Below are 25,323 nucleotides of genomic sequence, written 5' to 3'. Positions count from 1 at the left end.
ATGTTCCTGGCAGCTCTCAGTACCGTTTCCCGATCTCCCGATTTTTCAGGCAGTCCAACCAGTCTTAGGTTAGAACGTCTGCTCCTGTCCTCTTGTTCCATAATTCTGTTGGCAAGCATCTCCACTGTTTCACTTTGCCTTAAAGAGAGGTCACATCATCTTCTGTTTGTGAAATTCGTTCTTCCGTCTCCCCAATTCTTTGCGAGTGTGACTGGATGTCCGCTTTTATATCGCTAATTGCTTTCAACATATCAATTGATTGTTTGCTCATATCCTCTTTCAGCAAGCGAATTTCTTTGAGAATATCACTATTTGTGGGTCCCTCTTGTGTAGCGTCTTCAGTGGGAGAATCCAGCGTTACCTTGCTAGCATTAGCCATAACTACATTAGCTCCATTAGCCCCTCCGTCTTGTGGTGTCGTTTTACCTGGTTGTTGACCAGATTTGGCGTTTTTGGTGGCATGGTGTTCAGCAAAGGTACGTGCGTTTAAAAGGAGTAAAACTGCGTCTACTGGTCACATTTAAGGATTAATTTAAGAGATACAGCAGCGAGCCTCACGTGCGTGCAGCCTCTCACTAAGACGCCATAACCGGAACCCGTTTCTCCTAGTTTTAGTAATTATATTAAGCCACGTTAAGATTCATCCTTATAACAGGCTTCAGTGGAAAGAAACCCCACATTAAGCATTTTTACATTGAGTGGTTCTTCAGTTAGCTGGGTTAGCTCTGCGGTTTTGGAGTAACACTAATGCTATTCTGCTGTATCACTCAGCTCGCCCCAGCGAGGGCAGATAGTTAGTTGATTATTTGGATCAGGTGTGTTGTGATCAGTATAAAACCAGTGAGCGTAAAGCCTGAAAGAGGGACAGCACCTGTATTGGTTCTGATATCTCTGCGATGTGTGGATTAATAACGTTCATAGCTTAATTTAATTTTACTCTCACTTTAGTAAACATAGCGGAGGTAACTGAAATGTGCTGTGTGCAGTTTTTTCCAATCCTCCTGTCCGGAGGTACAGACCTTGCCCCAAACGGAAAAAAATTGTTGGGACAATAAAAAAAAATAAGAAGTTGCTACTGAGGACTGACGAGAAAACATTTTAGCATTTTTAAGTGTTGTGGCATTTCCATGTGGACGGAGATATTTCTAAAAACGCTGCTTGTGTGGACAAGACAAAAACCTTTTAAAAATATCCGGCTTCGTGTGGACAGGGCCTTGGAGTGGGATAAACGTACAGAAACTTTTATGGCAATATGGTGTCCCAGTAGTTTTGTCCATATAGTGTAACTGATGTAGGTAATTATTTTTGGATAATTTACCTGCTTTTATTTTAATACATAATACAATTTTTCTTTGTTTTTTTTTTACAGAATATTCCAAGGTTTCTCCTGATTTTCATCCCTACCAACAACCAGGATATTTAACTAAGATCAGTGTTAAACTGCTGAAAGCGGTGAAGCACTAGCCATCCTGAAGAATCTCCAGAACACCCAGAAATTGTTTGCTACATTTAACAGAAGCCAAGTCCCGACATGGAGAAACATCAGCAATCTGTCAAGAGTTTTACTAAACAGAGTGCTCTCAAAAAACACCAGCGCATTCACACAGGAGAGAAACCGTATTACTGCTCAGACTGTGGAAAGAGTTTTAATCAACAGAATGATCTCAAAAAACACCAGCGCATTCACACAGGAGAGAGACCGTATCACTGCTCAGACTGTGGAAAGAGTTTTAATCAACAGAATGATCTCAAAATACACCAGCGCATTCACACAGGAGAGAAACCGTATCACTGCTCCGACTGTGGAAAGAGTTTTACTCAACAGAGTAATCTCAAAATACATCAGCGCATTCACACAGGAGAGAAACCATTTCACTGCTCAGACTGTGGAAAGAGTTTTACTCTACAGAGTACTCTCAAAATACACCAGCGCATTCACACAGGAGAGAAACCGTATTACTGCTCCGACTGTGGAAAGAGTTTTACTCTACAGAATCATCTCAAAATACACCAGCGTATTCACACAGGAGAGAAACCATTTCACTGCTCAGACTGTGGGAAAAGTTTTACTACACAAAGTGAACTCAAAATACACCAGCGCATTCACACAGGAGAGAAACCGTATTACTGCTCAGACTGTGGAAAATGTTTTACTCAACAGAGTCATCTCAAAATACACCAGCGCATTCACACTGGAGAGAAACCGTATTGCTGCTCAGACTGTGGAAAGAGTTTTAATCTACAGAGTAATCTAAAAACACACCAGCGCATTCACACAGGAGAGAAACCGTATTACTGCTCAGACTGTGGGAAAAGTTTTACTACACAGCGTCATCTAAAAAAACACAAGTGCATTCACACAAGATAGAAACCGTATCAGTGCTCAGACTTTTGGAAGTGTTTTACTCAACAGTGTAATCTCAAACTGCACCAGTGCATTTACCAATGCCTTTTTATTGGTTCAGAAAAATGATTCTTATCCAGGGATGATATTTATATAATTCCACGTTATGTTTTCATATATGTTTAAATACCTCGTTTGTTCAAGCCCACAGAGATCTCCACCACTCGTTAAACATGTGTTTTAAACACAGAATCATACATGTTACCGCTAACTTCATAAATTAAGAACAAATATTTTCTAATCCTGATATGTTGAACATTTTTCATGCTATGAATGTTAAAAAATGGTAAAAACTTTACTGATTTACAGGTGCACTGCATTGGCCTTTAGAACTAATAATATATTTAAAGAGTGTGGATTTGCTTAGTTGAGTATGCCATGCCATAAGTAAGAAAGGGTAATTTAGGTGAGTTTATATATTTAATTCTGACAGTGTTCATTTAAAGCGGCGGAACATTTATTGTCTTTATGGTTTACGTGCTTTGCAGCGCAGTAAAGTTGCAGACCAATCATGTGTGCTGTAAGATCACCACACGCTCTCCTCTGCCAATCAGATCTGTGCAGATGCGAGAGCGCGGAGCCACGTGTAACATGGAGGAGGCCGGATGCAAACGCAAGTCGGTTTTATTAGACATATTACAAACCAAGAAACTAGGACAAGAAAATAAACACTATGACTATAAAACAAAGGACTAAACCCGGTCCAAACAAACAAAGAAGTAAAATAAACTAACAAAGAATCAAACAATATAAAGAAAACAAACCAGAACTCCGTAGACAAAACACAGATTAACATCCAGACAGGCTTGAACAGGACAGCATCAAACTAAAAGCACGGCAGAGAACAAAGGAGAACATAGGATATTTATACACAGGCACACACTAGGGACACCTGTGGAGGTAGTGAGGGGGCGGAGTTACATATGAGATCGGAGGGGTTACCGATGACAGGATGGGGCTAAGACGGAGACAAGACCAAAACAAAAACAGAGCCATGTGAAGCACATGAATGACATGGGGAAGTAAACAAAACAAGAGAACAGAGGACAAGAGCAGGAAGGAACCAAAAATAAAGGAAAGACACTAGACAGACACAGACTAAGGTGTGACATAACCTCCCCCCAACAGCGCCACTATCAGAGGCGCCAAGCGAGGGAGAACAGAGGACAGGACAAGACTGGACTAGACATGGGACATGAGGGAAGGCTGGAGAGTGGACGAAGAAAGAGACTGGACAAGGGACTTAAACTGAACTGGGAACGTGGACTGGACAGGGAGCCGGACCCTAGACTGGGACAGAGACTGGACTGTGGATGGGAACATAGACTGGACAGAGGGCTGAGACTGGACAAAAGATTGGACAGGGGACAAGGACTGGACACTAGAAAGAGATGGAGACCAGGGACGGGAAAATAGAACAGACAAAAGAATGGACAGGGGGCTGAGACTGGACAGAGGGCCAAACGCTAGACAGGGATGGAGACTGTACTGGGGACTGGACAGGACGGGACATGGGGACGGGTACTAAAACATTGACAGGAACTGGGACTAATATGGTGATGGGGACAGGAACCGAAAAATTACCAAACACGGGAACTGGAACACAGACAGTAACGGGGACCAAGACAGGTAGAGACAAGGATACATGCATCAACATTAAAGACCCAAGACTGGCAAAAGTCTGAGGGGCCAGCCTGGGCACCGTTCTAGGAGCTGGTAAAGGAGACCTTGGTGCGGGTCTAGGAGCCCCTGACCTGGGGGCTGTTCCACGAAGCGAGCTTAAAAAAGCGGTGCTTATTTGAGTAAGCCTCTCTTGAGTTAGCCAAACAATTCCAGCTAGTTCCATTCCACTAACACAATCCAGACTCAACCTGTTCCCACTAATTCAAGCCAGGCTTTTGTAATCAAGGCTTGTGCACGTGCACACGGTATTTACACAGCCTCAGTAATCGAGCCCTGAAAATCGAGAAACATGTTCAAAGAGGTGAAGGAATGCGCTGTTTTTCTCTCCTGCTGAAAAGGAGTTACTTTTTGATGAATATAAAGACATAATTGTGAGGAAAGGAAACATTTCTTGTGTTATTAAAATTAATTATGAAAATTACAGACCGATTAAGTGCATAAGCCTATTTAATCCATTCCTTGGCATTCCAAAATGCTATAGTAAATAAAGAAAATTGATAATTATATTCTGATTTAGAAGCAACATTGGGAATTAAAATTAACATGGCAGCTGGTCAAGGTTAAATATAAAAATATACCAGAATGGTAAGTGTAATTCCAATTGGTTAGTCTAATGTGCAGGGAAATGTTAAATTTCACATTTTAGTGTGTATTATGATATAAATTAACTGCATTAAATATTTTAGCAACCAGAAAAAAAACAGCTGTTGGTGCTACTGGTGGTGATGTCAATCACTGCCTACAGCCTTCAGTGTTGGCTGCTCTTTTTATAGCCTACATTTTTTTGCTAATTTATATCACCTGTATAAACATATCGGTAGGGTAGTTGTCTTTACCCATTCACTTTTTGCATCATTAAATTAACCAAACATTTATACTATTTATATTGAACCAATATAATCACATATGTGAATTGATGTAATTATGGAATTTTAGATCTACTTCAAAGTAACTTCATCTAAAGTACCTGGGCATCAATAATACTAATAAATGTGTTTTTGTGATATAGAGTTTATGCAAATAAATCTTTGTGGAAAATAACTGTGATTAAATACTGGATTTCATTTTACACTGGCCTGAATTTGTTAAGATTGAACCAGTAAATTGCAAAAAATGTTCAGACACATTTCCAATACAGTGCAATACTTAATTAAATGTATAGAAATATTATATGATCTGCTGCATCCACTGCAATTTACTGGATTAAACCATGGCGGAACCTTGTTCCTGGATTTTGTTTCCCACCCGCAAGGCTATGGCGTCACACGGCTCATCCAATAGAAGCGCTGCAGCTAAGCTAAGCGTCAACTCTAGCCTGGGACAGAGCAGGTTTGTTTAAATGTATATGTTGCTATAGTAACTGGACGAGGCTTAAGTCTAGCCTCTTTTGTGGAGCCGAAATTTGAGCAAAATGAGCCAGGCCTGTCTTAATAAGCCTGGCTTACTGAGTTAGCTCGCTTCGTGGAACAGCCCCCTGGACTGTTTACCGTTTTTGGATTTTTGGATCACCTCTGACATGGCTGCCTCGTGTATGAACACTGGACTGCCTTTCGACTCTGGTATGGTCTTTGCCTCCAGGTATCTGTTTGCTGGCGTTATTTACTCTTTGCTGTTTGAGTTTTGTACACCCTGTGGGGTTTTAATAAACATCTTAACTGGATCCGCGAGTGTCTGTGTTCTGTACCCCACCATGACTTACTGAACACTGAAGGTTTTGTTTCTGTGTGTCTCTCTCTGCTGGTGAGTCTGTATTTATTTGCAGTTCATGCTTCACCAGTTTTCACTATTTTACCTTTAATATTTTTTAGGGGTGTCACGATTCTCTAAATCCTCGATTCGATTTCATTTTCGATTTGAGGGTCACGATTCGATTCGATTCTCGATTTTCTTGTTTTTTTTTCTTGTTATTATTTTATGCCTCATAAAATTTAAATAATATATTTATTATTATTATTATTATTATTATTATAAATATTATTATTATTATTTATTAAGATATATATGGTAATGCCATCTAGTGACTTTTTTTGGTAGCAACAGTGTGCACTATTAAAACAAGCAGTTTATCAGAGCTGTGTGTGGATGGCTGGTGAAACTGCTCACTTACATGAAGCTGCAGTTCTTCATCCAACCACTAGCAGCAGCAGCACAAGCCCCGCTCTCTTCACTCAGTCACTACTTCAGTACAGCCCAGCCACGGGCTACAGAGCTCAGCCAGTCCGTTTTTACTGTTTCTGTAAACAAATAAAGGTTTTAACCCCACTAACCGGATAATACAGCTCACTACAGTTCATCTTTCAGCCCAAGCAGCTAACAGCAGCAGTTTAGAGCAGCCGACACGGAGGCACTGCTCGGATTACATTATAATCAGGTCAGTTAGCGCGCTGCTAACCTCAGGATGTTTATAACTACGGAGTTTAGTGGACACACCACGGCCGCCAGGTAAGTCTTTTAAAGGCTACTGAAGACTATTAAAGGCTATTAGAGTGTAACCCCTGGCTCCCAGGGGTTACAAGAGGTTATTGAAAGCATTATTGGGGGGCAGAAATCAGTACAGGCTGGTTAGATAAGTGATGTGGGTATTGTCTTATAAATATTTACACATAACTTATATCTCTCCTGAAAAGCTTTTATTTTAGTCAGAAACACGCTTGTGTTTACTTTATCTGAGAGAAAGATGTTTTTTTAATTCAATGGAAAGCAACAGGTGTAGTCAATTATAAGTTTAAGATTTTTAATCCACCTCACTGTGATCTATAGTCAGTGTTCTCAAGTCACACTGACACACGCATTTCAGCGAGTTCACACGCTCTCACCTGCGCGCACCCACCCCTCCGTTAGATACAGATACAAAACCTGCGCGCCCAACCCCCGCCCCCCCCTCCCCCGTTGGACAGATAAAAACAGTGATCACACTCCCGCCGACTGCGCTCATGCAGTGGCTATCTCTATTTAAATGAATAGGATGCGCTGTGTTGGTGCCGCGCCATTTGCGTAGCGCGCTGCGCTATTTGCGTAGCGCGCGCGGGAGGGATCGTCGATCCTCTTTTTGACTTCGATACTCGAGATCGTGACCTCATTTCGATTCGATTTCGATAAAATATCGAGATCGTGACACCCCTAATATTTTTATAAAATTGTTCCATAATTATTGGCAGATTGGTGAAGCTTTGTTCTTCATTTGTTTCTATAAAGGCGGAGTTTTATGATTTGTGTGTAAATCGCTGCTGTTGCAGCTGTTTTTATTAGTGCCGCTTATTTTTCCTTTACTCTTTCTTTTCTTAACCCCTTTTCTTAAACTCTTTTAAATATTAAAATGTGTTTTCTGTTTTAATAAGAATAAAAAAGGGTCTTTAGTATTTATAAATCATTACATTTACCTTTTAATAATTTTACACATTATCCCACTTTTATTGGAGTTTTACAAAGTAAAGCAGATTATAATGAGAGTGCACAATATTGCATTCTAATATATAATATAATCAATTATTTAACATCATATGTAATTGTTTTTATTGCACAGTTTTTTCCACTGCGGGCAATCCCTATAAATATTTTCTAAGAGAAATTACGTTAAAATGACTAGAATAAGAATGAATCATCATTTTTTTAACAATTTCTGTAGGGGTGAAATGCATAGATTATATATGTTTATAGCTACCAGTATTGCCAAAACACAAACTGTGAAATAAGAATTAATCTTTACTTTTAAAAAGTAACATGATTATCTGTAATTTGTACACAATTACTGTCATTTTGTGGGTAGATCACTATAAATACAGTTTATAGCTTATAACAAAATATGCACAAAAAACAGTAAGGGAGGTGAGTAGCAGAGATGCAAGAAAATATCTGCAAATTAAGGATTATTTTCTGGCAACCCTGACAGACATTTCCTTTCTGTCTAAAAACAAAAAAAACTGTTATGTTTTATGATTTTAAACTATACTGTACAGAACCTGGGAGGCGCAATGGATAAATAAAATAAAATAAAACACAGAAACCAAACTAAAACACAGTGCATAACCTCCGCGAAGCAGCAGAGGAGTTAAAGGCTCGGCTACAGAGAAGCCAACACAGCAAAATCTGCACACTGTATTATATAACTGTAACACTACAGCATTAATAATCAGCAGGTTATAAATGTAGATAATTGATGGTAATCACAGCAGCCCTGTAACAGATCATAAGCAGAAAATGCTCTTTTCCCTTCCTAAACTGGCAGCCCAAGTAATTAATCTAATTTTCCCTTAAAATACTATGACTTTAATCTCAAAGTAAACGGTTCAATTTTTTTTAAAGTGACTCTAAATGCCATTATAGCAGATATAAACAGCACTGCAGACGTGTGTTTATTCTGCTTTTGTGCACATGAGATAAAAAAATTGTGCACATAAAAATCATTCACTCAAAATAAGAAATCATTCACTCAAATTAAAAACAATCATTCACTCAAAAAAATCACTTAAAATAAATAAATCGTTCACTCAAATAAAAAAAATGATTCACTCTAAATAATGAAATTTTTCGCTCAAATGAAAAACAATAATTCGCTCAAATAAAAAAAATCATTCACTTAAAATAAAAAAATCGTTCACTCAAATTAAAAACAATAATTCGCTCAAATAAAAAAAATCATTTGCTCTAAATAGAGAAATCGTTTGCTAAAATAAAAAAATAGTTCACTCAAAATAAAGAAATCGTTTACTCAAATTAAAAACAATAATTCACTCAAATAAAAAAAACGCTCTAAATAAAAAAAATCATTAAAATAAGAAATCATTCGCTCTAAATAAAGAAATCGTTCGCTAAAATAAAAAAAATCATTTGCTTACAATAAAGAAATTGTTTGCTCAAATAAAATAAAATAATTCACTCTAAATAATGAAATTTTTTGCTCAAATAAAAGTGATTCGCTCAAAATAAAGAAATTGTGCGCTCAAATTAAAAAAATCATTCGCTCTAAATAAAGAAATCGTTTGCTGAAATAAAAAAAATTTATTCGCTCTTAATAAAGAAATAATTCGCTCAAATAAAAAAAATCATTTGCTCTAAATAGAGAAATCGTTCGCTAAAATAAAAAAATCGTTCACTCAAAATAAAGAAATTAAAAACAATAATTCACTCATAAAAAAAATCATTCGCTCTAAATAAAAAAGTTATTCATTAAAATAAATTGTTCAGTCAAATAAAAAAAAATAATTCGCTCAAAATGAAGAAATTGTTAGCTCAAATTGTTAGCTCAAATAAAGAAAATCATTTGCTTTAAATAAAGAAATCAGTTGCTGAAATAAAAAAAATATTTGCTCTAAATAAAGAAATCTTTCCCTCAAATAAAAAAATCATTCATTCAAAATAAAGAAATCATTCACTTGAATTTAAAAATTCATCCTCTAGAAATAAGGAAATCGTTCGCTTAAAAAAAAAAAACGTTCACTCAAATTAAAAACAATAATTCACTCAAATAAAAAAAATCATTCGCTCTAAATAAAGAAAATCATTCGCTCGAAATAAAAAATCATTCATTAAAATAAAGAAATAATTCGCTCAAATAAAAAAAAATATTCACTCAAAATAAAGAAATCGTTTGCTGAAATAAAAAAATAATTTGCTCTAAATAAATAAATTATTCGCTCAAATAAAAAAAGAATTTGCTCTAAATAAATAAATTATTCGCTCAAATAAAAAAAATAATTTTCTCTAAATAATGAAATCTTTTGCTCAAATAAAAAAATCATTCGCTCTAAATAAAGAAATCTTTCACTTGAATTAAAGAAATTGTGAACACAATCGTTTCAGTCAAATTTGAATCTTTAAAACCGCTGCTATCATGTGATAAATTAAAGAGAGGAGTGTTTAAACTGATTTTTTACTCCAGACCATAATAACAGAACTGGATGATTTGTTGCGTCTCTCTCGGATGTGATTGGTGATCAGAATGATGGAATACAGTCCAGTCTTCACTAAACACACAGATCCACCAGCAGGGGGCGACACTGCATCTGAAACACACAGAATAATCCCAGTGTTTATCTTCACTTCCTGCAGATGAACTCAGGAGGGCTATAAGAGAGCTGACTGTTGTTTTATGATCTGAAATATTTTAGGAGTAACAAACATGCTAAAAAAAAAAAACAAACATTTTTCACGTGTGTGCGTGTGTGTGTACCTATATCAGCACAGAGGTGTGTAAACGTTTTATTCTCCTGCTTCCAGCTGTCTGAGTTGCTATGGTTACAGATGATGATGCTGTCCCAGACTGACAGGGAAAGGGCGACGCCTCCAGGTGATGTCACTTCCTTCTCCTCACAGGTTTTTTTTTATAACAGGTGGAGTTGATTGAGAGGTCGTGACCTCTGCAGGTGAGGGTGATGTCACAGGGGTCAGCTCTGTTATAGCTTAGCATTGTGACAGCAGATAGTGTTGATGTTTACTCAGTATCCTGATGCTAAAGCTAAAGTAGCTGTAGCTGCTTTTGGTCAAAATCGCTCTCTATTACAGAAATACAGCTTTTTACAAGTGCTGTTTAAAACCTGAACAGTACATTTATCTTTATTTATACAGTGGCTTTCAAAAGTATTCATACCCCTTGAACTTTTTCATATTTTGACGCATTACAACCACAAACGTAAAAAATATTTAATGTAAATTTAATGTGAAAGATCAACACAAAAGTGGTATTCAATTGTCAAGTGGAAAGAAACTCTTTTAGGGCATGTCTCCACCAGCTTTGCGCATCTAGTGAATGAAATTTCCGCCCATTCTTCTTGGCAAAACAGCTCAAGCTCAGTCAGATTAAAAGGAGAGTGTGTGTGGACAGCAGTTTTCAGATCTTGCCACAAGTTCTAGATTGGGTTTGACTGTGCCATTCTAACACATGAATATGCTCTGATCTAAAATGTAGAAAAGCAGCACCAGAGCATAATGCTGCCACCACCATGTTTCACAGTGGGGATGGTGTGTTCATCAGAGTGATGTGCAGTGTTAATTCTCTGCCACACATAGCGTTTTTGCATTTTGACCAAAAATTCAACTTTGGTCTCATGTGATCAAAGCACCTTGTTCCACCTAAGCTGTGGATCTCTGCATTTCATCCATATGATGCTGTTTACTCCCCAATATTCTCTTAATCATCCTCTGAGGCCATCTTGGAGCAGTTGTATTTGTACTGAGATTAGATTATTAGCAGTCATCAGGCAACTTCTGAATGCAATTGGTTGAACTCAAAGAAAACTTTTGCACACCACACTTTTTTTAGTTTTTTATTTGTAAAACTAAAAAAAAAACAAATTCCCCTTTCACAATTGTAAATCACTTTGTGTTGGTCTTTCACATTCAATTCCAATGAAATATATTTATGCTTGTGGTTGTAATGTGACAAAATATGGAAAAGTTCAAGGGGTATGAAAACTTTTTCAAGTCACTGTAGTTCACTATTAAACACACACAATGCATCTTGCAGAATGTAGTGTACAGATGATGTACGCTAGAATTTCCAGTTGTCACGTCTGGTGTTGTAGGCGCTCCCTGTCCTTCCACACTTAGCTCCAACGGAGGTTCTCAGTCAAACAACTACAACACCCAGAATGCACCACACACTGACATCACACACGCTGCTGATCACGTGACACCTCACCTGCCCCGGCCAGGAAGTCCTGAATACTGATTACCTGTAGTATTTAAGGTCTGCTCGCACGCACGCACGCACGCACGCACAGCATATTGCCTGGTTTCGCCCACATTACAAAGCGTTTATCTCTGTTATAGTTTTCTCGTGTATGGCCTTGCTTTTGTTTTCTCGACTCTGATTTTTGCCTTGCCTACTCTGTGGATTATTGTGTATTACCTGGAATGCTTATCGTTTACGTTTTTTGGATCACCTCTGATACTGCCTGCTTCATGTATGAACTCTGGACTGTGTATTGTTTCTGATTGTGGATCTCCTCTGATACTGCCTGCCTCGTGTATGACCTCTGGACTGTGTATTGTTTCTGATTGTGGATCTTCTCTGATACTGCCTACCTCGTGTATGACCATTGGACTGCCTCACTATCCGGTAATGGTCTTTTCCTCCTGGTATCTGCTTAACAGTATTATCTACCAACTGCTACTGTTTTGTTTTGTACCCTGTGGGTTTTTAATAAAATCCTTAACTGGTTCCGCGAGTGTCTGTATTCTGTACCCCACCATGACACCAGTATATATCATAAAGCAGTGTGGTGGTGTTTTTTCAGACAATACAGAAACAGAGATGGTTTGTTTAGTCGTTTCCTCCTCAGTTTTATATCTGTAGTAAATTGTGAATAGTGAAAGAGTTAATTAGTGAACCAATAACTATTAACTTTTATCTGTTTTAATATAGATATAGTGTTGTATTAAAGAGTACCTTTGTTTTCTGTAGTATATTAAAATATGTTAAAATGAAACATGTCTGATGTGCTGGAATGACTTACCTAAAACAGAGAGTCGATGCGCACATAATGTAGTTGTCTTGAACACGTCACTGGATCCTGCAGAGGGAAAAGAGAGAAGAGAATATGTTGAACATGTTGCTGTAGAACAGATTTGTAATGACTTAAAACTTTACAACATGTTATTAATTACTTTAAAATAAGTGTATGTACATTTATTACAATTACATCAAATTATTTCTGTATTGGAGCTGTAAGAATGTGTAAATATTTAATGATTAATGTGTTAAACCGTTATATATATATATATATATATATATATATATATATATATATATATATATATATATATATATATATACTGTAATCTATACACTCACTGTTATAATACAATGTATCTGTAGTTACATTTTGGTGCCAGAATCTTAATTAATTTTAATTTGGGTGGAAATGATCAGAATTGTTGATCAGAGAGACTGCTTCTGGATCCTTATCCTGGTCTTGTGTGACACTGTCAGATTTTATGTGGTTCGGTTTTCTGGATGTTGTGTTGAGCATCAGTGAGAACGAAGGGTCTTCTTGGTTTATTTTAGTATATTTTAAGGGATATAATTTCATATGTTTTTATAGTGTTTAATCTTTTATGGCAGTTAAGAACTGAGGACTGCATGTGTACCAATGATCTGGAGATGATTTGTAACGAAGAATGGTCCAAAATACCTTCAAACAGAAGCCAGACTCTTACTGGAAGTTCATATATACATATATATACTCTGTGATGTGACAATAAATAGGATTTGATTTGATATTTGATGTGTGCATCAGTGCTGTTGCGTTATTCTGCCTCAAGGTGGCACCAGTGCATCAGTTCAGGTATTTTAATGTTGGGTGGATTATAGACGTGGAAGCTACCAGTGGTGATATCAAAGTTTATCAATCTATTAAAGGGGACATGAAACATTTCAGTTTGTACAAGTTTTCTAAGGGATTAAATATAATGGAATTTATTTGGGGGGGGGGGGGGGGGTTAGTTATATAAAATGTTTACACACTAAATTATAATATATTTATGTTTGGTACGTTTGAGCTAGGGCGCCGCCATGTTGCCCGTGCAGCACTGGTGACGTCACAAGGTTGGATGGTTTAAGAGCCCAGTTACAGAGCTAGCGTAAAAGAGCTTGTTGTTTGTGGCGATTATGGATGAAGATGAGGCTGAACTAGGCTAACATGGAGCATTTACTCAGAGATCTTTCCTGTATAAACCTGAGCAGAACTTTTCAGATGCTTTTTCTGAGAGAGAGACGTTTTTGGAGTGTCTATTCTCTCTCTACGTGGAGCCGTGCAGAACCCTGCAGCGCGTCCACAGCAGGTACTGCCATCCAGTTAACCAGCTATTTTATATACATTTAGCTATTTAACATGTAAAGTCCAGAGTTCATTAAGACTGAATGAAACGTACATGATTTAAGTGGATATTGAAACACCCAGGCGCTGTTTGGTTGATAAACCGTTCAGTTTAGAAGTTAGAAAGCTTACTGGGTACTTAGCTTCATCTAGTTAGCGTTAGCTAGTTAGCTAGCGTTGGCTAGCTATGGTAAGGTAGATAGATAAGTAGCTAACGCTAGCTATGTTATCTTTTAATTGTCAGTTTATCTAGACTTTCGGGAACGGTACCTCTCGCTGCTCTGCTGGGTGAGCGCGGTGTTGGGCTGGTTCCGTGCGGCTCACAGCTGCTGCTCTCATAGTAACGTTACCCTCAGTCAGACGGTCTGTACATCCCAGCTGATCAGAGGAAAAATAAAAAACGGAGGAAAAAAGCCTTATTATTATTATATTATAATAATAATAATAATAATAATAATAATAATATATAATAAATAATAATAATAATAATAATTATTATTCCAAGTACTAATGTTTCTCGGAGAGAGTTTGGCTTCTTATGGATTATAATCTGCCTTGTAAAATCTAAAAAATGGAAACAAAAAGCACGATGACTGTGGATTATCTACTGGTATCAAATGGAAGAGGTTTTTAAAATGTATTTGTTAAACTAAAGACTTAAAATTAGGGACTTTATTAAACTTGTATTACTGTGTACTTTTACAGTACTTGGGAAAATGTGAATATACTGCTGCGAATTGTAAATATTTAACTAAACCAGTAAAATAATTACACAGAATATATTTGAAATATATTATATACATATCAGATGACAATGTTTGGCAATCACACTAATATTGTATTCAAAGAAGGAGCCTTACTTTTGATACAGAAAGTAAGAGCAGTTATAATTTATAATAAGTAAACAATAAAATGTGTAGTGTGTAAGTTATTGTACATTTGTATATCAATAATTCAGACTTTAGTTCAGTTAAAAACCCTATTAGACTATTAGTCAACCATATGTGACCCTCATAATCCAAATTCATGTAAACAAATAAAACATTACAAAACAGGTAAACAGATTTGTATTCTCACTCATTCATAAATCACTGCAGTGTCTGTGTTCCACCAGCAGATGGCCGCCAAGCTCCACCAAAAAACATCTCCTCTAGAAATCTGATCAGGAGCAGATAATAGCAGCTGCTGAATAAAATCATCTCAACGCAAACAAACAAAAGATTTAATGTAAGAACTTACTGTATCTGGACCTGTAATATATTCACGCACTTGTTTGAACACACCACACAAAGCTGACAAAACAACAAGTCACAAGATTATTACACAAAAAAATAAGTATTACATAGAAAACTATTACATTAAAAATCCACACAAATTATATATAATATTGTATTATATACAAATATTTATTATTAATAAAGTAAATCAAACAATTGCGTTAAGAAAATTTAAAACACCTTACCTCCTGCCTTAGACAAACACTAAAACTTTAATCTTACAAAAAATCCCGTCATAAAACATTATTTTAGTATCGCTAACAATGTTGTAAATCAGTGCGTAAGAAACTGTGTTGAGTGCGCACCGCATTTCCGCAGCGTGAGGCTATTTTTCTAGATTTTTTATCTTGTACACTACTTAGCTGGCTATAACTGTCCTCTGGCATTACTTCCCAGAGAAGTTCTTAGTGGTGAAGAAAGTCAACCATTTGCACAAAAATCTGTGTTGGGTTGGATCATCATTGGCTGCAACACTTCTGATAATTACTATGAAGACAAAATCAGAGTTAGTCATCGAATCATCATGTGGCAGATCCTACCAGCTGTTGGCCATCTTGCAAAGGTATATCTGAAGTCTACTTTGTGTGTAGAAAGAAAGTCAAGGAAATAGTCATGCCAGCATACATAATGAAGGTCTTTGAGTCAGATTTTATAGAAAAGGATAGTGAAGAAGTCACAATGTCACAGGATGATCAATGTTTTTTGGCAAAGTTAAGGAAAGGCATCAAACAAAAAGCGGATGGTCACTTTGAAATGCCATTGCCTTTTAAAGAAGAGAGACCGAGTTTGCCAAATAACAGAGCTTGTGCAGAACATCGATTCAAATGTCTGGAGAAACGGCTAAAAAAGGATGAAAAGTACTGTGAGGATTACATGGCCTTCATGAAATAGAAGATTTCAGAATACATCTCTTAATGAGCATCTACTGACTGGCTCTGACCTCACAAATACTCTGGTAGAAGTCTTGTGTCGTATTCGGAAAGGACAAGTAGCCATCATGTATGATGTGGAACGTATGTTCCATCAATTCCATGTTGCTCCAAAGGATCAAGACTATCTTGGGTTCCTGTGGTGGGAAAACAATAACATGGAAACATCACCATCAGTGTTTCGCATAAAGGTTCACCTGTTCTGATCTCTCTCCTGGATCTGCAAACTTCGGGCATAAACATCTTGCTGCACAAGGCGAAGAAAGTTTGATGAATCTACGGTGACGTTTATAAAACGTAATTTTGATGATGGTTTGGCAAATGCAGTATTCTACGCTATGAGCTGCATCATATGCTAGCGTGTTGGGGTACGGAGAAAGTTCATACCACAAGTTCACAAAAGAAAGATGTGAATGTGAACCAGTCTACAAGGTTCTATAAGTTAAATCCGTTTACTGATGACAATGATTATAAGGGTCATAGGAAGACTGAACCAATCAGCACTTCATCCTCATGTCAAACATCCCGCCATTCTTCCAAAAGGGCATCATGTGTCACACCTACTCATAAAGCTTTTCCTCGAAAAGGTGCATCATCAAAGACGAGCCATGACCATAAACGAAATCCGCTCCAATGGATTTTGGATTCTGGGTTGTAGTAGTGAGGTGTCCGAGACGCTGTCCGAGGAGGTAATCTGCTCTGGCCCCATCCCAATGAGGCGTGGTGATGAAGCTTTCAGCAGGCTTTCTTCGCTGAACCGCTGGATGTCCAAGTGGTGTGCAGAAAATAATGTGAGCTTTATAGATAACTGGCTACAGTTTGAAGGCAAGCCTTGTCTTTTAGGTAGGGATGGTGTCCACCCCAGGCGGGAGGGTGCTGCCTTACTTTCATGCAGCATAGCAAATAATCTTTTAGCTAGTTGGCAGAGTAGTGTTAGAAGCTGCTGACAATCCAGAGCCGGGACCAGGCCGCAAACAGAGAGGCTTAACCAACTGTCTGTGAGCTGCAAAGAGACGTTACCAAGATACCAGTGTATTCAGACTGTGTCTGTCCCCCGAGTCAAACAAAAACGTTGAAAAACTCAGTTAATCTAAATAACTTAACCTATATTAAAAAATCTTATCCAGACTGTAGCACTAACACTTCAAACCTAAAGATTGGTTTACTTAATATCAGATCTCTAAATTCAAAAGCAGTTATAGTGAATGAAATGATCACTGATCAGAACTTCGATGTTCTGTGCCTGACAGAAACCTGGATTGATGAATATGAATATGAAGAATTAAATGAAGCCACCCCTGCAGGCTATAATTATATACACAATCCGAGATTGTCCGGTAGAGGAGGTAAAAGAGGTAGATGAACTGAATATTCGTTCTCAAACCTCTGCAATTTCAGATCATTACCTTATTTCACTTAAATTACATATTAGTCATAATATACATACATCCACGAGCTACATTGATTTCTAAAATTTTTGAAAAAGCTGTGGCCCAACAACTTTGCTCTTACCTGTAAAGTAACCTGACCTTATCATGGTTTAAATCATACTTAACCGATCGTTATCAGTTTGTGAGGATAAATGATATGTCTTCCAGTTATATTCTGATCTGCCAGAGTCAATAGTTTGCCACACTCTGATAATATTTTATATTCTCTGTTATATATAAATCCAGTTAAAACTAATTCCATCTCTCTGCTTTCTTCCGAGTTACTGACTGCCCACCTCTCTGACCCGATACCGATGGATGTTGGACCCTCAGTCTCTCATGTCCCCTGTTCCCCAGACAGATTGAAGTTTCTGAAGTCATCTCTTCTCCATCACCCACTACAGATCAGCTGCTCATTATCCATCTTACTCTCCACTACAGATTACATCCAAGATTCCATGAACTCTAACTGCTTCCATTAGTGGCGCTGCTATACTCCTGAATATATAAAACCTGTATGGATGTATACAATACGTTTTTTTTATTAGTTTAAAAGCTGTTTGGCCAGTGGTAGGATGGTCCCCCCTTATATGTGAGTCTTGGTCCTCCCGAGGTTTCTTCCTCCTCCTGCAGCTCTGAGGAAGTTTTTCCTTGCCTCCGTACTCACTGGGGGTTCTGTATTGTGTATTTTCTATGTTTAATATTTTGCCTGATTCTTTGTCCTGTAATCATGTTTCTGTAAAGCTGCTTTGTGCCAACACCAGCTGGAAAAAGCGCTATACAAATAAATTTGATTTGATTTTATATGAAACTGATGTACTCTATGTTATGCACTCTTTTACTTTTAGTTCTACGGTATTGACGTTGGTGTTGTACTCTTTCTGCATTAAACATCTTTGAGAAAGGAACCTCAGCCTTTGCGTTGTGACTAAGGCCGGCATAATATATCTGTGTGTAAAAAATATTATTTTAAATAAATTACCTTTTTATAACTGTACATGCTTTGCAGAGTACTTTGTGCTGTGTAGATTGTTTCACAGTTATGTGTCTGAATGAAATATTTCAGTGATAAACTAATAATGCAGTTTATACTCCATTTTGAAGTTATCAAAACTTTATACGTCATACACTGATTCCATAAAGTGTAATTAAAACGGATTTTTTATATTCAGATGGTCATACAATACTACCAGTTTTGTAATAGGCATGAGTTTAAATAAGGCACACACTTGCATGACATATTGTTATAAAGAGGTGGGAAATAAGCATACACTTCAACAGACTGATAATGTGGAGTAAGAGCAACTAGAAATATGTAGAACGGGAAATGTGTTTTACTTCAAAGTTGTATTAAATGCCTAGTTCCGAGAGTCATAATAAAAAATGGTACAGTAACATACATTGTTCTTTAGGCAATTCACAGTATACTAGTTCTATTTTCATAATTTGGTGTCGAATTCAACAAACTATTTGTTAATCTGGAGTTGAAATATGCAGAACAGGTAATTTATTCTCCTTTTATCTTCTCAAATGCCAAAGTTCAGAGGCTCATAATAAAAAAAAACTGTACATTAAATGTTAAGTTCTTTAGGCTATTCACAGTATACTAGTTATATTTTCATAATGTGGTGTCAAATTCAACAGGCTATTTGATAATCTGGAGTTCGGGCAACTGGAAATACCCAGAACAGGCAATGTATTCTCAGTGTAATATGCCCTAAATGCCAAACTCGTTTTGCTCGGCTCAACCCTGCTCTCTACTGGCGAATAATTGGTACTTCGACTTTTTAAGGTGGACCGGAAAATCCGAATAAGACACTGGCGAATAAGACGCCAACTTCAGCCTCGTCTGTTGTGTTAATCCTCCAGCCTGATGCTTCATTTACACTATCTAGCACTGAGTCTTGTGAAGCAGTTGTGTGTTAAATCCACCCTGTTCACTCTGTAACACAAGCACCCGTCCACCTGACCCTCTATTTCTGTATACAAATATTACTGTGAGAATTCTGATTCAACATGCCATCATATTAATAATGCACTCTGTGTATTGAACATTGGAGTAAAATAAATGATATTGGGCAGATACAGTCTGCTTCTGATCAGGCCCGTCGCAATGGGGCAGGCAAACCAGGCAATTGCTTGGGGCCCCAAGCTGGCCTGGGGCCCCCAGACAACAACAGGTTAAGAATTAAATGCAGCGACAAACTGTGTGAGTCCCCCTTTACATTCTCAAAGTCAATGAGCAATGACACTGTTCTCAGAATCCCCCTCAAGGGGGCCCCTCCCACCAGCTGCTGAAGGCAGGCAGACACTGTCCTGGCAGACAGCCAAGTTTTAGACGCCGGCAAATATGAAACTTAACCATGAAGCGAATTTATCCATCAGGAAGCCAAAAGAGAAAACAAAAGAAGGAAGAGGAACACAAAAAAACACAAGACAGTGGTAAGTGATGATTTACACTGGATAAATTAGGCCTACCTGTACAAATGGTGTAATTTAGCAGCAGGTAGGCTAAAAACAATATATACGTCCCGGGTAATGTTTATGTTAGCTAGCAAGCTACGTGCCTGGCAGTCAAAGCTAGGAATAAGTTAGCTAACCAATTAGGTTAGAGGTTAGTGCAGTATACAGGCTCGAACAGGCTGATAATATAGCTCCATAATGTAATATATTATATTGACAGGAAAACACAGGTCTGTTCCAGATTCACTGCTTATTGTATTTCAGCCTACCGTTCTTATCTTCAGTTGAGATTAAGGTGGCGTAGCTTCTCTGAGGTGCTAGCTAGCTATTCTAATCTATGTACCAAATGGTGAGTACGTGTCTAGTAGTATCCATGCATGCACTATGCCAGCTGTTCACTGTCTTTAAAGCATCAGGTGCATCTGTCTAATTCTCAGACAACAGCATACTTAAATCTGCTATGTTCAGCTACAAGTAGTAAATTTGTAAAGTAGTTAGTTTGAGGTGTTTAGCATTGGTAGCTATATCAATGCAGCTGGGATCCATCTAAATATCAAAATCAGAAAAAAATATTGTAATGCTATCTCTAACCATATCTTTTCTTTCTACCTCAAGGTGCTTTGCTTAAATTTCTAAGCCCTCTTTTTTACATAAAGTGTGTTGGACCTAAACTGTGTGTATATGCTGTGGTTCTTGAAGGTGGACCACGGTCAGATATGTTTTTTTTTTTTTTGGCCGGAGGGGGGTTTGGGCATGAGATTTCTGGTGTGGAGGTTGGGGGGGCCCCGGTTGGTGTCTTTGCTTGGGGCCCCCAAACACCTTGAAACGGCCCTGCTTCTGATAGATACAATAAACAAACCAATGATAAATATTTTCAGCTATACAAAGAGCTGATCAGTTAGCATAGCATGTAACTCCTTGAAAGTACACCTACAACTTGGAAAGTAATAGTTATCTACACTTTATGAATAAACAGCAGTGTAGGTACTTACAGGTATCTGAATGCACACAAGAATTAAATGTCCTCGGTAATCCCACAAAACTTTACTAAGCTGCACACCGTCCACTATCTCCACTGTTCCTCTACAGAAGTCCTCTCTATCTGTGGTATGCAAGCCCCCAACTGAGGCCCCTCAGTCTCAGCATCGCTCTGATTGGCTAAACAAGCGGAAGCATGAGGGTTGCAGGCACTGTGGGTGGGACTCAGTGGAGGAGCTATTTAGCTCCTGAAGTCTTTGGGCCAACTCTTGGCTCTTTGTAACAGTAATTGTAAAATATAAATAAATATAAATAATCTCAGGTGTGTTTGTGCTTCTAATAATGATATAAAACATTATGTTCTAAAGAACAGATTCTTCTATTAAATCTCTGCAGGCCCTATTTACCATAATAAGAACAGAAACATTCACCAAGACTCACTGATTTGTAAACTGTAGAGAAAAGAATATATGAATTATAAGAAACAGTGAAGGTGTGAGTAATGTTTTAAAAAAAACAACTAAATTTAAGTTTAAGACCTGTGTAAATAAACGTTAAATCTGTTAGCTAGTAAACGCTAACAATTAAATAAACTGAGGTAAAATTTGAGGATAATTTACTCTTACTGAGGCAAATTAGCTTAAAACAGATAGTAATTTGTAGAATTGTTAGAATGGTGGCAATTAGTTCCTCCAAACCGTTTAAAAACCTTTCTAGGTCACAGAAAACAGAAAATAAATGCTCTTTCTCCTCAGAAACTTTGGGTACATTCAGTAGCTAGCTTAGCCAACACTAGGAAGCTAGCTAATTCAGCTTTTTCCTAATTTACCAAAAATCAGCCTTTAATTATACTAATTAAATCTGAATTAGTTTAATCTCATAAATTTACCCATAAATTATTCGTGCTTTTCTCAGTTTATTAAACAGTATAAGAGAAAGAGAGCTAATTCACTGCTAACTCTGTTAGCTGCTAACAGGCTAATGTTGACAGGAATCTGACAGGAGAGAATCTACTGCTGAATCAAAGCCTCATAAAGAGCAGGGGCCTCATTTATAAAGAGTGCGTACGCATAAAAAGAGGGCAGAAATGTGCGTAAGCAACATCTCACGCAAGAATTGTGATTTATAAAGAAATACTTGGTGTGAAAACGAGCGTACATTTAAGCAAGGTTTAAGGCATGCGTATGCCTTCAAAAGTGTGCGGAGAGAGCGGGAATTAGTAGCATCATGTGGTAAAGTAGGGAATTGTTAGTAAATGCGCAAGCTTTTCTTCCTTCCACATATTAGTTACCACATAAATCAAAATTAACAAAGGAAGATTAAGCATTACTTTCCTTTATTTTTTACTTTATTACATATTTTTTCTGCATGTATAGTTAAAATTATTTCTGTATCTTATTCTGTATTATATGTATATGTAGTGTTAATGTTCCACTAACTTGTATATTTCACTTTGTAGTTTATATCAGTTTTATTTGTATTATCTGTTTTATCTCACAGTTGTAAAATCTAAAGGTGCTATATATATATATATATATATATAATATATATATATATATATATATATATATATATATATATATATATATATATATATATATATATATATTAGCCGGGGCTACATGAGGAATATGCGAGAGTGGCGTATCCCATACTGAGATACCGAATGAATGCTTGAAAGAGAATACAAATTACATTTAAGAAAAAAAATATGCAAGAAATAAAAAATAAATAAATACCGGCCGTAAAACACTGTTAAACTGCTTTGTTTGTACATTTAGCTAGGCTAACTACCAATAATAATGGTCAGTAAAACAGCAAACACTGTTGTTTGGACATTTAGTTAGGCTAGCTACCAATAATAAAAGTCAGTAAAATGGCAAATGCTACATTTATACATTTAGCTAGGCTAGCTACCAATAATAATGTTCAGTAAATCAGCAAACTGCATATTTGAACATTTAGCTAGCTAGCAAACAATAATAATAGTCATTAAAACAGCAAATGCTACATTTGTACATTTAGCTAGGCTAGCTAACAATAACAATAGACAGTAAAACAGGAAATGCTTTGTTTATACATTTGGTCAGTAAAATAGCAAATCCTGTATCGTGGCACGAGATCTCACGAGATTAAGACGTGACGATATTTCTCGTCAAGCTTAAACCTCTCACAGTTTAGTGTGGACTTTTTAAGATACAACACTGGCAACTGGCAACACAGTAGCAGCGATAATAGTTTGTACTGGATAAAAACAATTAAGAAACTACATTATTTGGATATTCTTAGTAACTTTGGAGATTAAAAAAACCATAAGCAACATTTAATATTCAATAAGGAAAAGATAAGAGAGTATAAAACTTGAGTAATACAACACAACCAAATATCCCTCTATATCCCTCTATAGTAACAGATTTTTAATTGGACTGAACCATAGACAAACAAGAACACCAGCAGAGGGAGTGAATGAGCCTGTAACCTTACTGCGCAACAGTAACTAACCTAAAAACTGAGCTCTGTCTCAAAGAATGTCCTGGAATATTCAAACTTACAAGACATACAAACATAACATGGAATTCTATACACATCATCCATGGATAAGAATAGTTTTGCTGAACCTGTAAAATCCATTGTTAAATACAGCTCATATTTGTTTCTGGTGGAATTTATGATTTGAGCTTTTAATTGCCATGGGACAAATTTGGGACATTTTTCTCTCCTGTGTGAATGCGCTGGTGTTTTTTGAGATTACTCTGTGTAGTAAAACTCTTCCCACAGTCTGAGCAGTGATACGGTTTCTCTCCTGTGTGAATGCGCTGGTGACTTTTGAGATTACTCTGTTTAGTAAAACTCTTCCCACAGTCTGAGCAGTGATACGGTTTCTCTCCTGTGTGAATGCGCTGGTGTATTTTGAGATTACTCTGTTGATTAAAACTTTTCCCACAGTCTGAGCAGTGATACAGTTTCTCTCCTGTGTGAATGCGCTGGTGTTTTTTGAGAGCACTCTGTTCAGTAAAACTCTTCCCACAGTCCGAGCAGTGATGCGGTTTCTCTCCTGTGTGAATGCGCTGGTGTATTTTGAGAGCACTCTGTTCAGTAAAACTCTTCCCACAGTCCGAGCAGTGATGCGGTTTCTCTCCTGTGTGAATGCGCTGATGCCGTTTGACAGTCTCCAGTCGATTAAAGCTCTTCCCACAGTCTGAGCAGTAATAAGGTTTCTCTCCTGTGTGAATGCGCTGATGTATTTTAAGTTTACTCTGTGTAATAAAACTCTTCCTACAGTCTGAGCAGTGATATGGTTTCTCTCCTGTGTGAATGCGCTGATGTTGTTTGAGATCACTCTGGGTAGTAAAAATCTTCCCACAGTCTGAGCAGTGATATGGTTTCTCTCCTGTGTGAATGCGCTGGTGACTTTTGAGATTACTCTGTTGATTAAAACTCTTCCCACAGTCTGAGCAGTGATACGGTTTCTCTCCTGTGTGAATGCGCTGGTGTTGTTGGAGATGACTCTGTCGATTAAAACTCTTCCCACAGTCTGAGCAGTAATACGGTTTCTCTCCTGTGTGAATGCGCTGGTGTTTTTTGAGATTCCTCTGTTGAGTAAAACTCTTCCCACAGTCTGAGCAGTAATACGGTCTCTCTCCTGTGTGAATGCGCTGGTGACTTTTGAGATTACTCTGTTGATTAAAACTCTTTCCACAGTCTGAGCAGTGATGTGGTTTCTCTCCTGTGTGAATGCGCTGGTGTTTTTTGAGATTACTCTGTTTAGTAAAACTCTTGACAGAGTGCTGATGTTTCTCCATGTCGGGACTTGGCTTCATTTGTCTTTTAAATGTAGCAAACAATTTCTGCGTGTTCTGGAGATTCTTCAGGAAGGCTTCTGCTTCACCTCTTTCAGCAGTTTAACTTTGCTCTTAGTTAAATATCCTGGTTGTTGGTGATGAATTTCAGGAAAATATTTTCATTTCTGGAAAACACAAAGAAAAATGCCATTGAATATTAAAATAAAAGCAGGTCAATTAACTAAAGAGATTCTAAGTCATTCTAAGTGAGTGATGTTACCCTTTAATCTGAAGCTTTGAGGCGTGTGCCGAAAAAACAACACACATTGGTTCGAATCACATTGCCGATGCTTGATTTGTTCTTCATCACGACAGATGATGTCCAAAGCTTTTTCCTTTAAACCAATTTATAAAAGTTTCCACACATTAACCAAATACATTAATCCAAATCAATGCTTCACAAACCTGATTTTTTTTTTTTTACAACTCCTGATAACAGTTCATTATTTTCCACCACACTGGCTTCAGGCTAACAGTGATATGCGCTCCTGAGTTCAAGATG

At 37.3% G+C, this 25,323-nt stretch overlaps 4 protein-coding genes across 8 annotated transcripts in view; 2 read left to right on the top strand and 2 right to left on the bottom strand.

The window, feature by feature from the left end:
- Positions 1 to 25,323, top strand: part of LOC125801347 (zinc finger protein 271-like) — a 773,213-nt gene that overhangs the window by 144,968 nt on the left and 602,922 nt on the right. The gene's annotated exons all lie outside the window — the stretch shown is intronic.
- Positions 1 to 25,323, top strand: part of LOC111194581 (zinc finger protein 239-like) — a 693,226-nt gene that overhangs the window by 64,981 nt on the left and 602,922 nt on the right. For 2 of the 3 annotated variants that reach the window (XM_049477632.1, XM_049477631.1), the window contains exon 2: positions 1,370 to 5,747. The exons of the other annotated variant lie outside the window; for it this stretch is intronic. In XM_049477632.1, the coding sequence (XP_049333589.1) occupies positions 1,532 to 2,368 (837 nt within the window). In that variant the 5' untranslated portion in view covers positions 1,370 to 1,531 and the 3' untranslated portion in view covers positions 2,369 to 5,747. Of the gene's footprint in view, positions 1 to 1,369; positions 5,748 to 25,323 lie in introns of those variants that run through there. 3 annotated transcript variants of the gene reach the window in all.
- LOC125801423 (zinc finger protein 239-like) overlaps positions 1 to 25,323 on the bottom strand; it is a 124,471-nt gene that overhangs the window by 97,840 nt on the left and 1,308 nt on the right. The gene's annotated exons all lie outside the window — the stretch shown is intronic.
- Positions 23,372 to 25,323, bottom strand: part of LOC111190112 (zinc finger protein 271-like) — a 119,959-nt gene continuing 118,007 nt past the window's right edge. For both annotated transcript variants that reach the window (XM_049477707.1, XM_049477706.1), the window contains exon 2: positions 23,372 to 24,946. In XM_049477707.1, the coding sequence (XP_049333664.1) occupies positions 23,661 to 24,800 (1,140 nt within the window). In that variant the 5' untranslated portion in view covers positions 24,801 to 24,946 and the 3' untranslated portion in view covers positions 23,372 to 23,660. The remainder of the gene's footprint in view (positions 24,947 to 25,323) is intronic.

The sequence above is a fragment of the Astyanax mexicanus genome, chromosome 4 (assembly GCF_023375975.1).
Source record: "Astyanax mexicanus isolate ESR-SI-001 chromosome 4, AstMex3_surface, whole genome shotgun sequence".
NCBI classification, from domain to species: domain Eukaryota; kingdom Metazoa; phylum Chordata; class Actinopteri; order Characiformes; family Acestrorhamphidae; genus Astyanax; species Astyanax mexicanus.
This window is presented reverse-complemented; position numbering and strand designations above follow the sequence as displayed.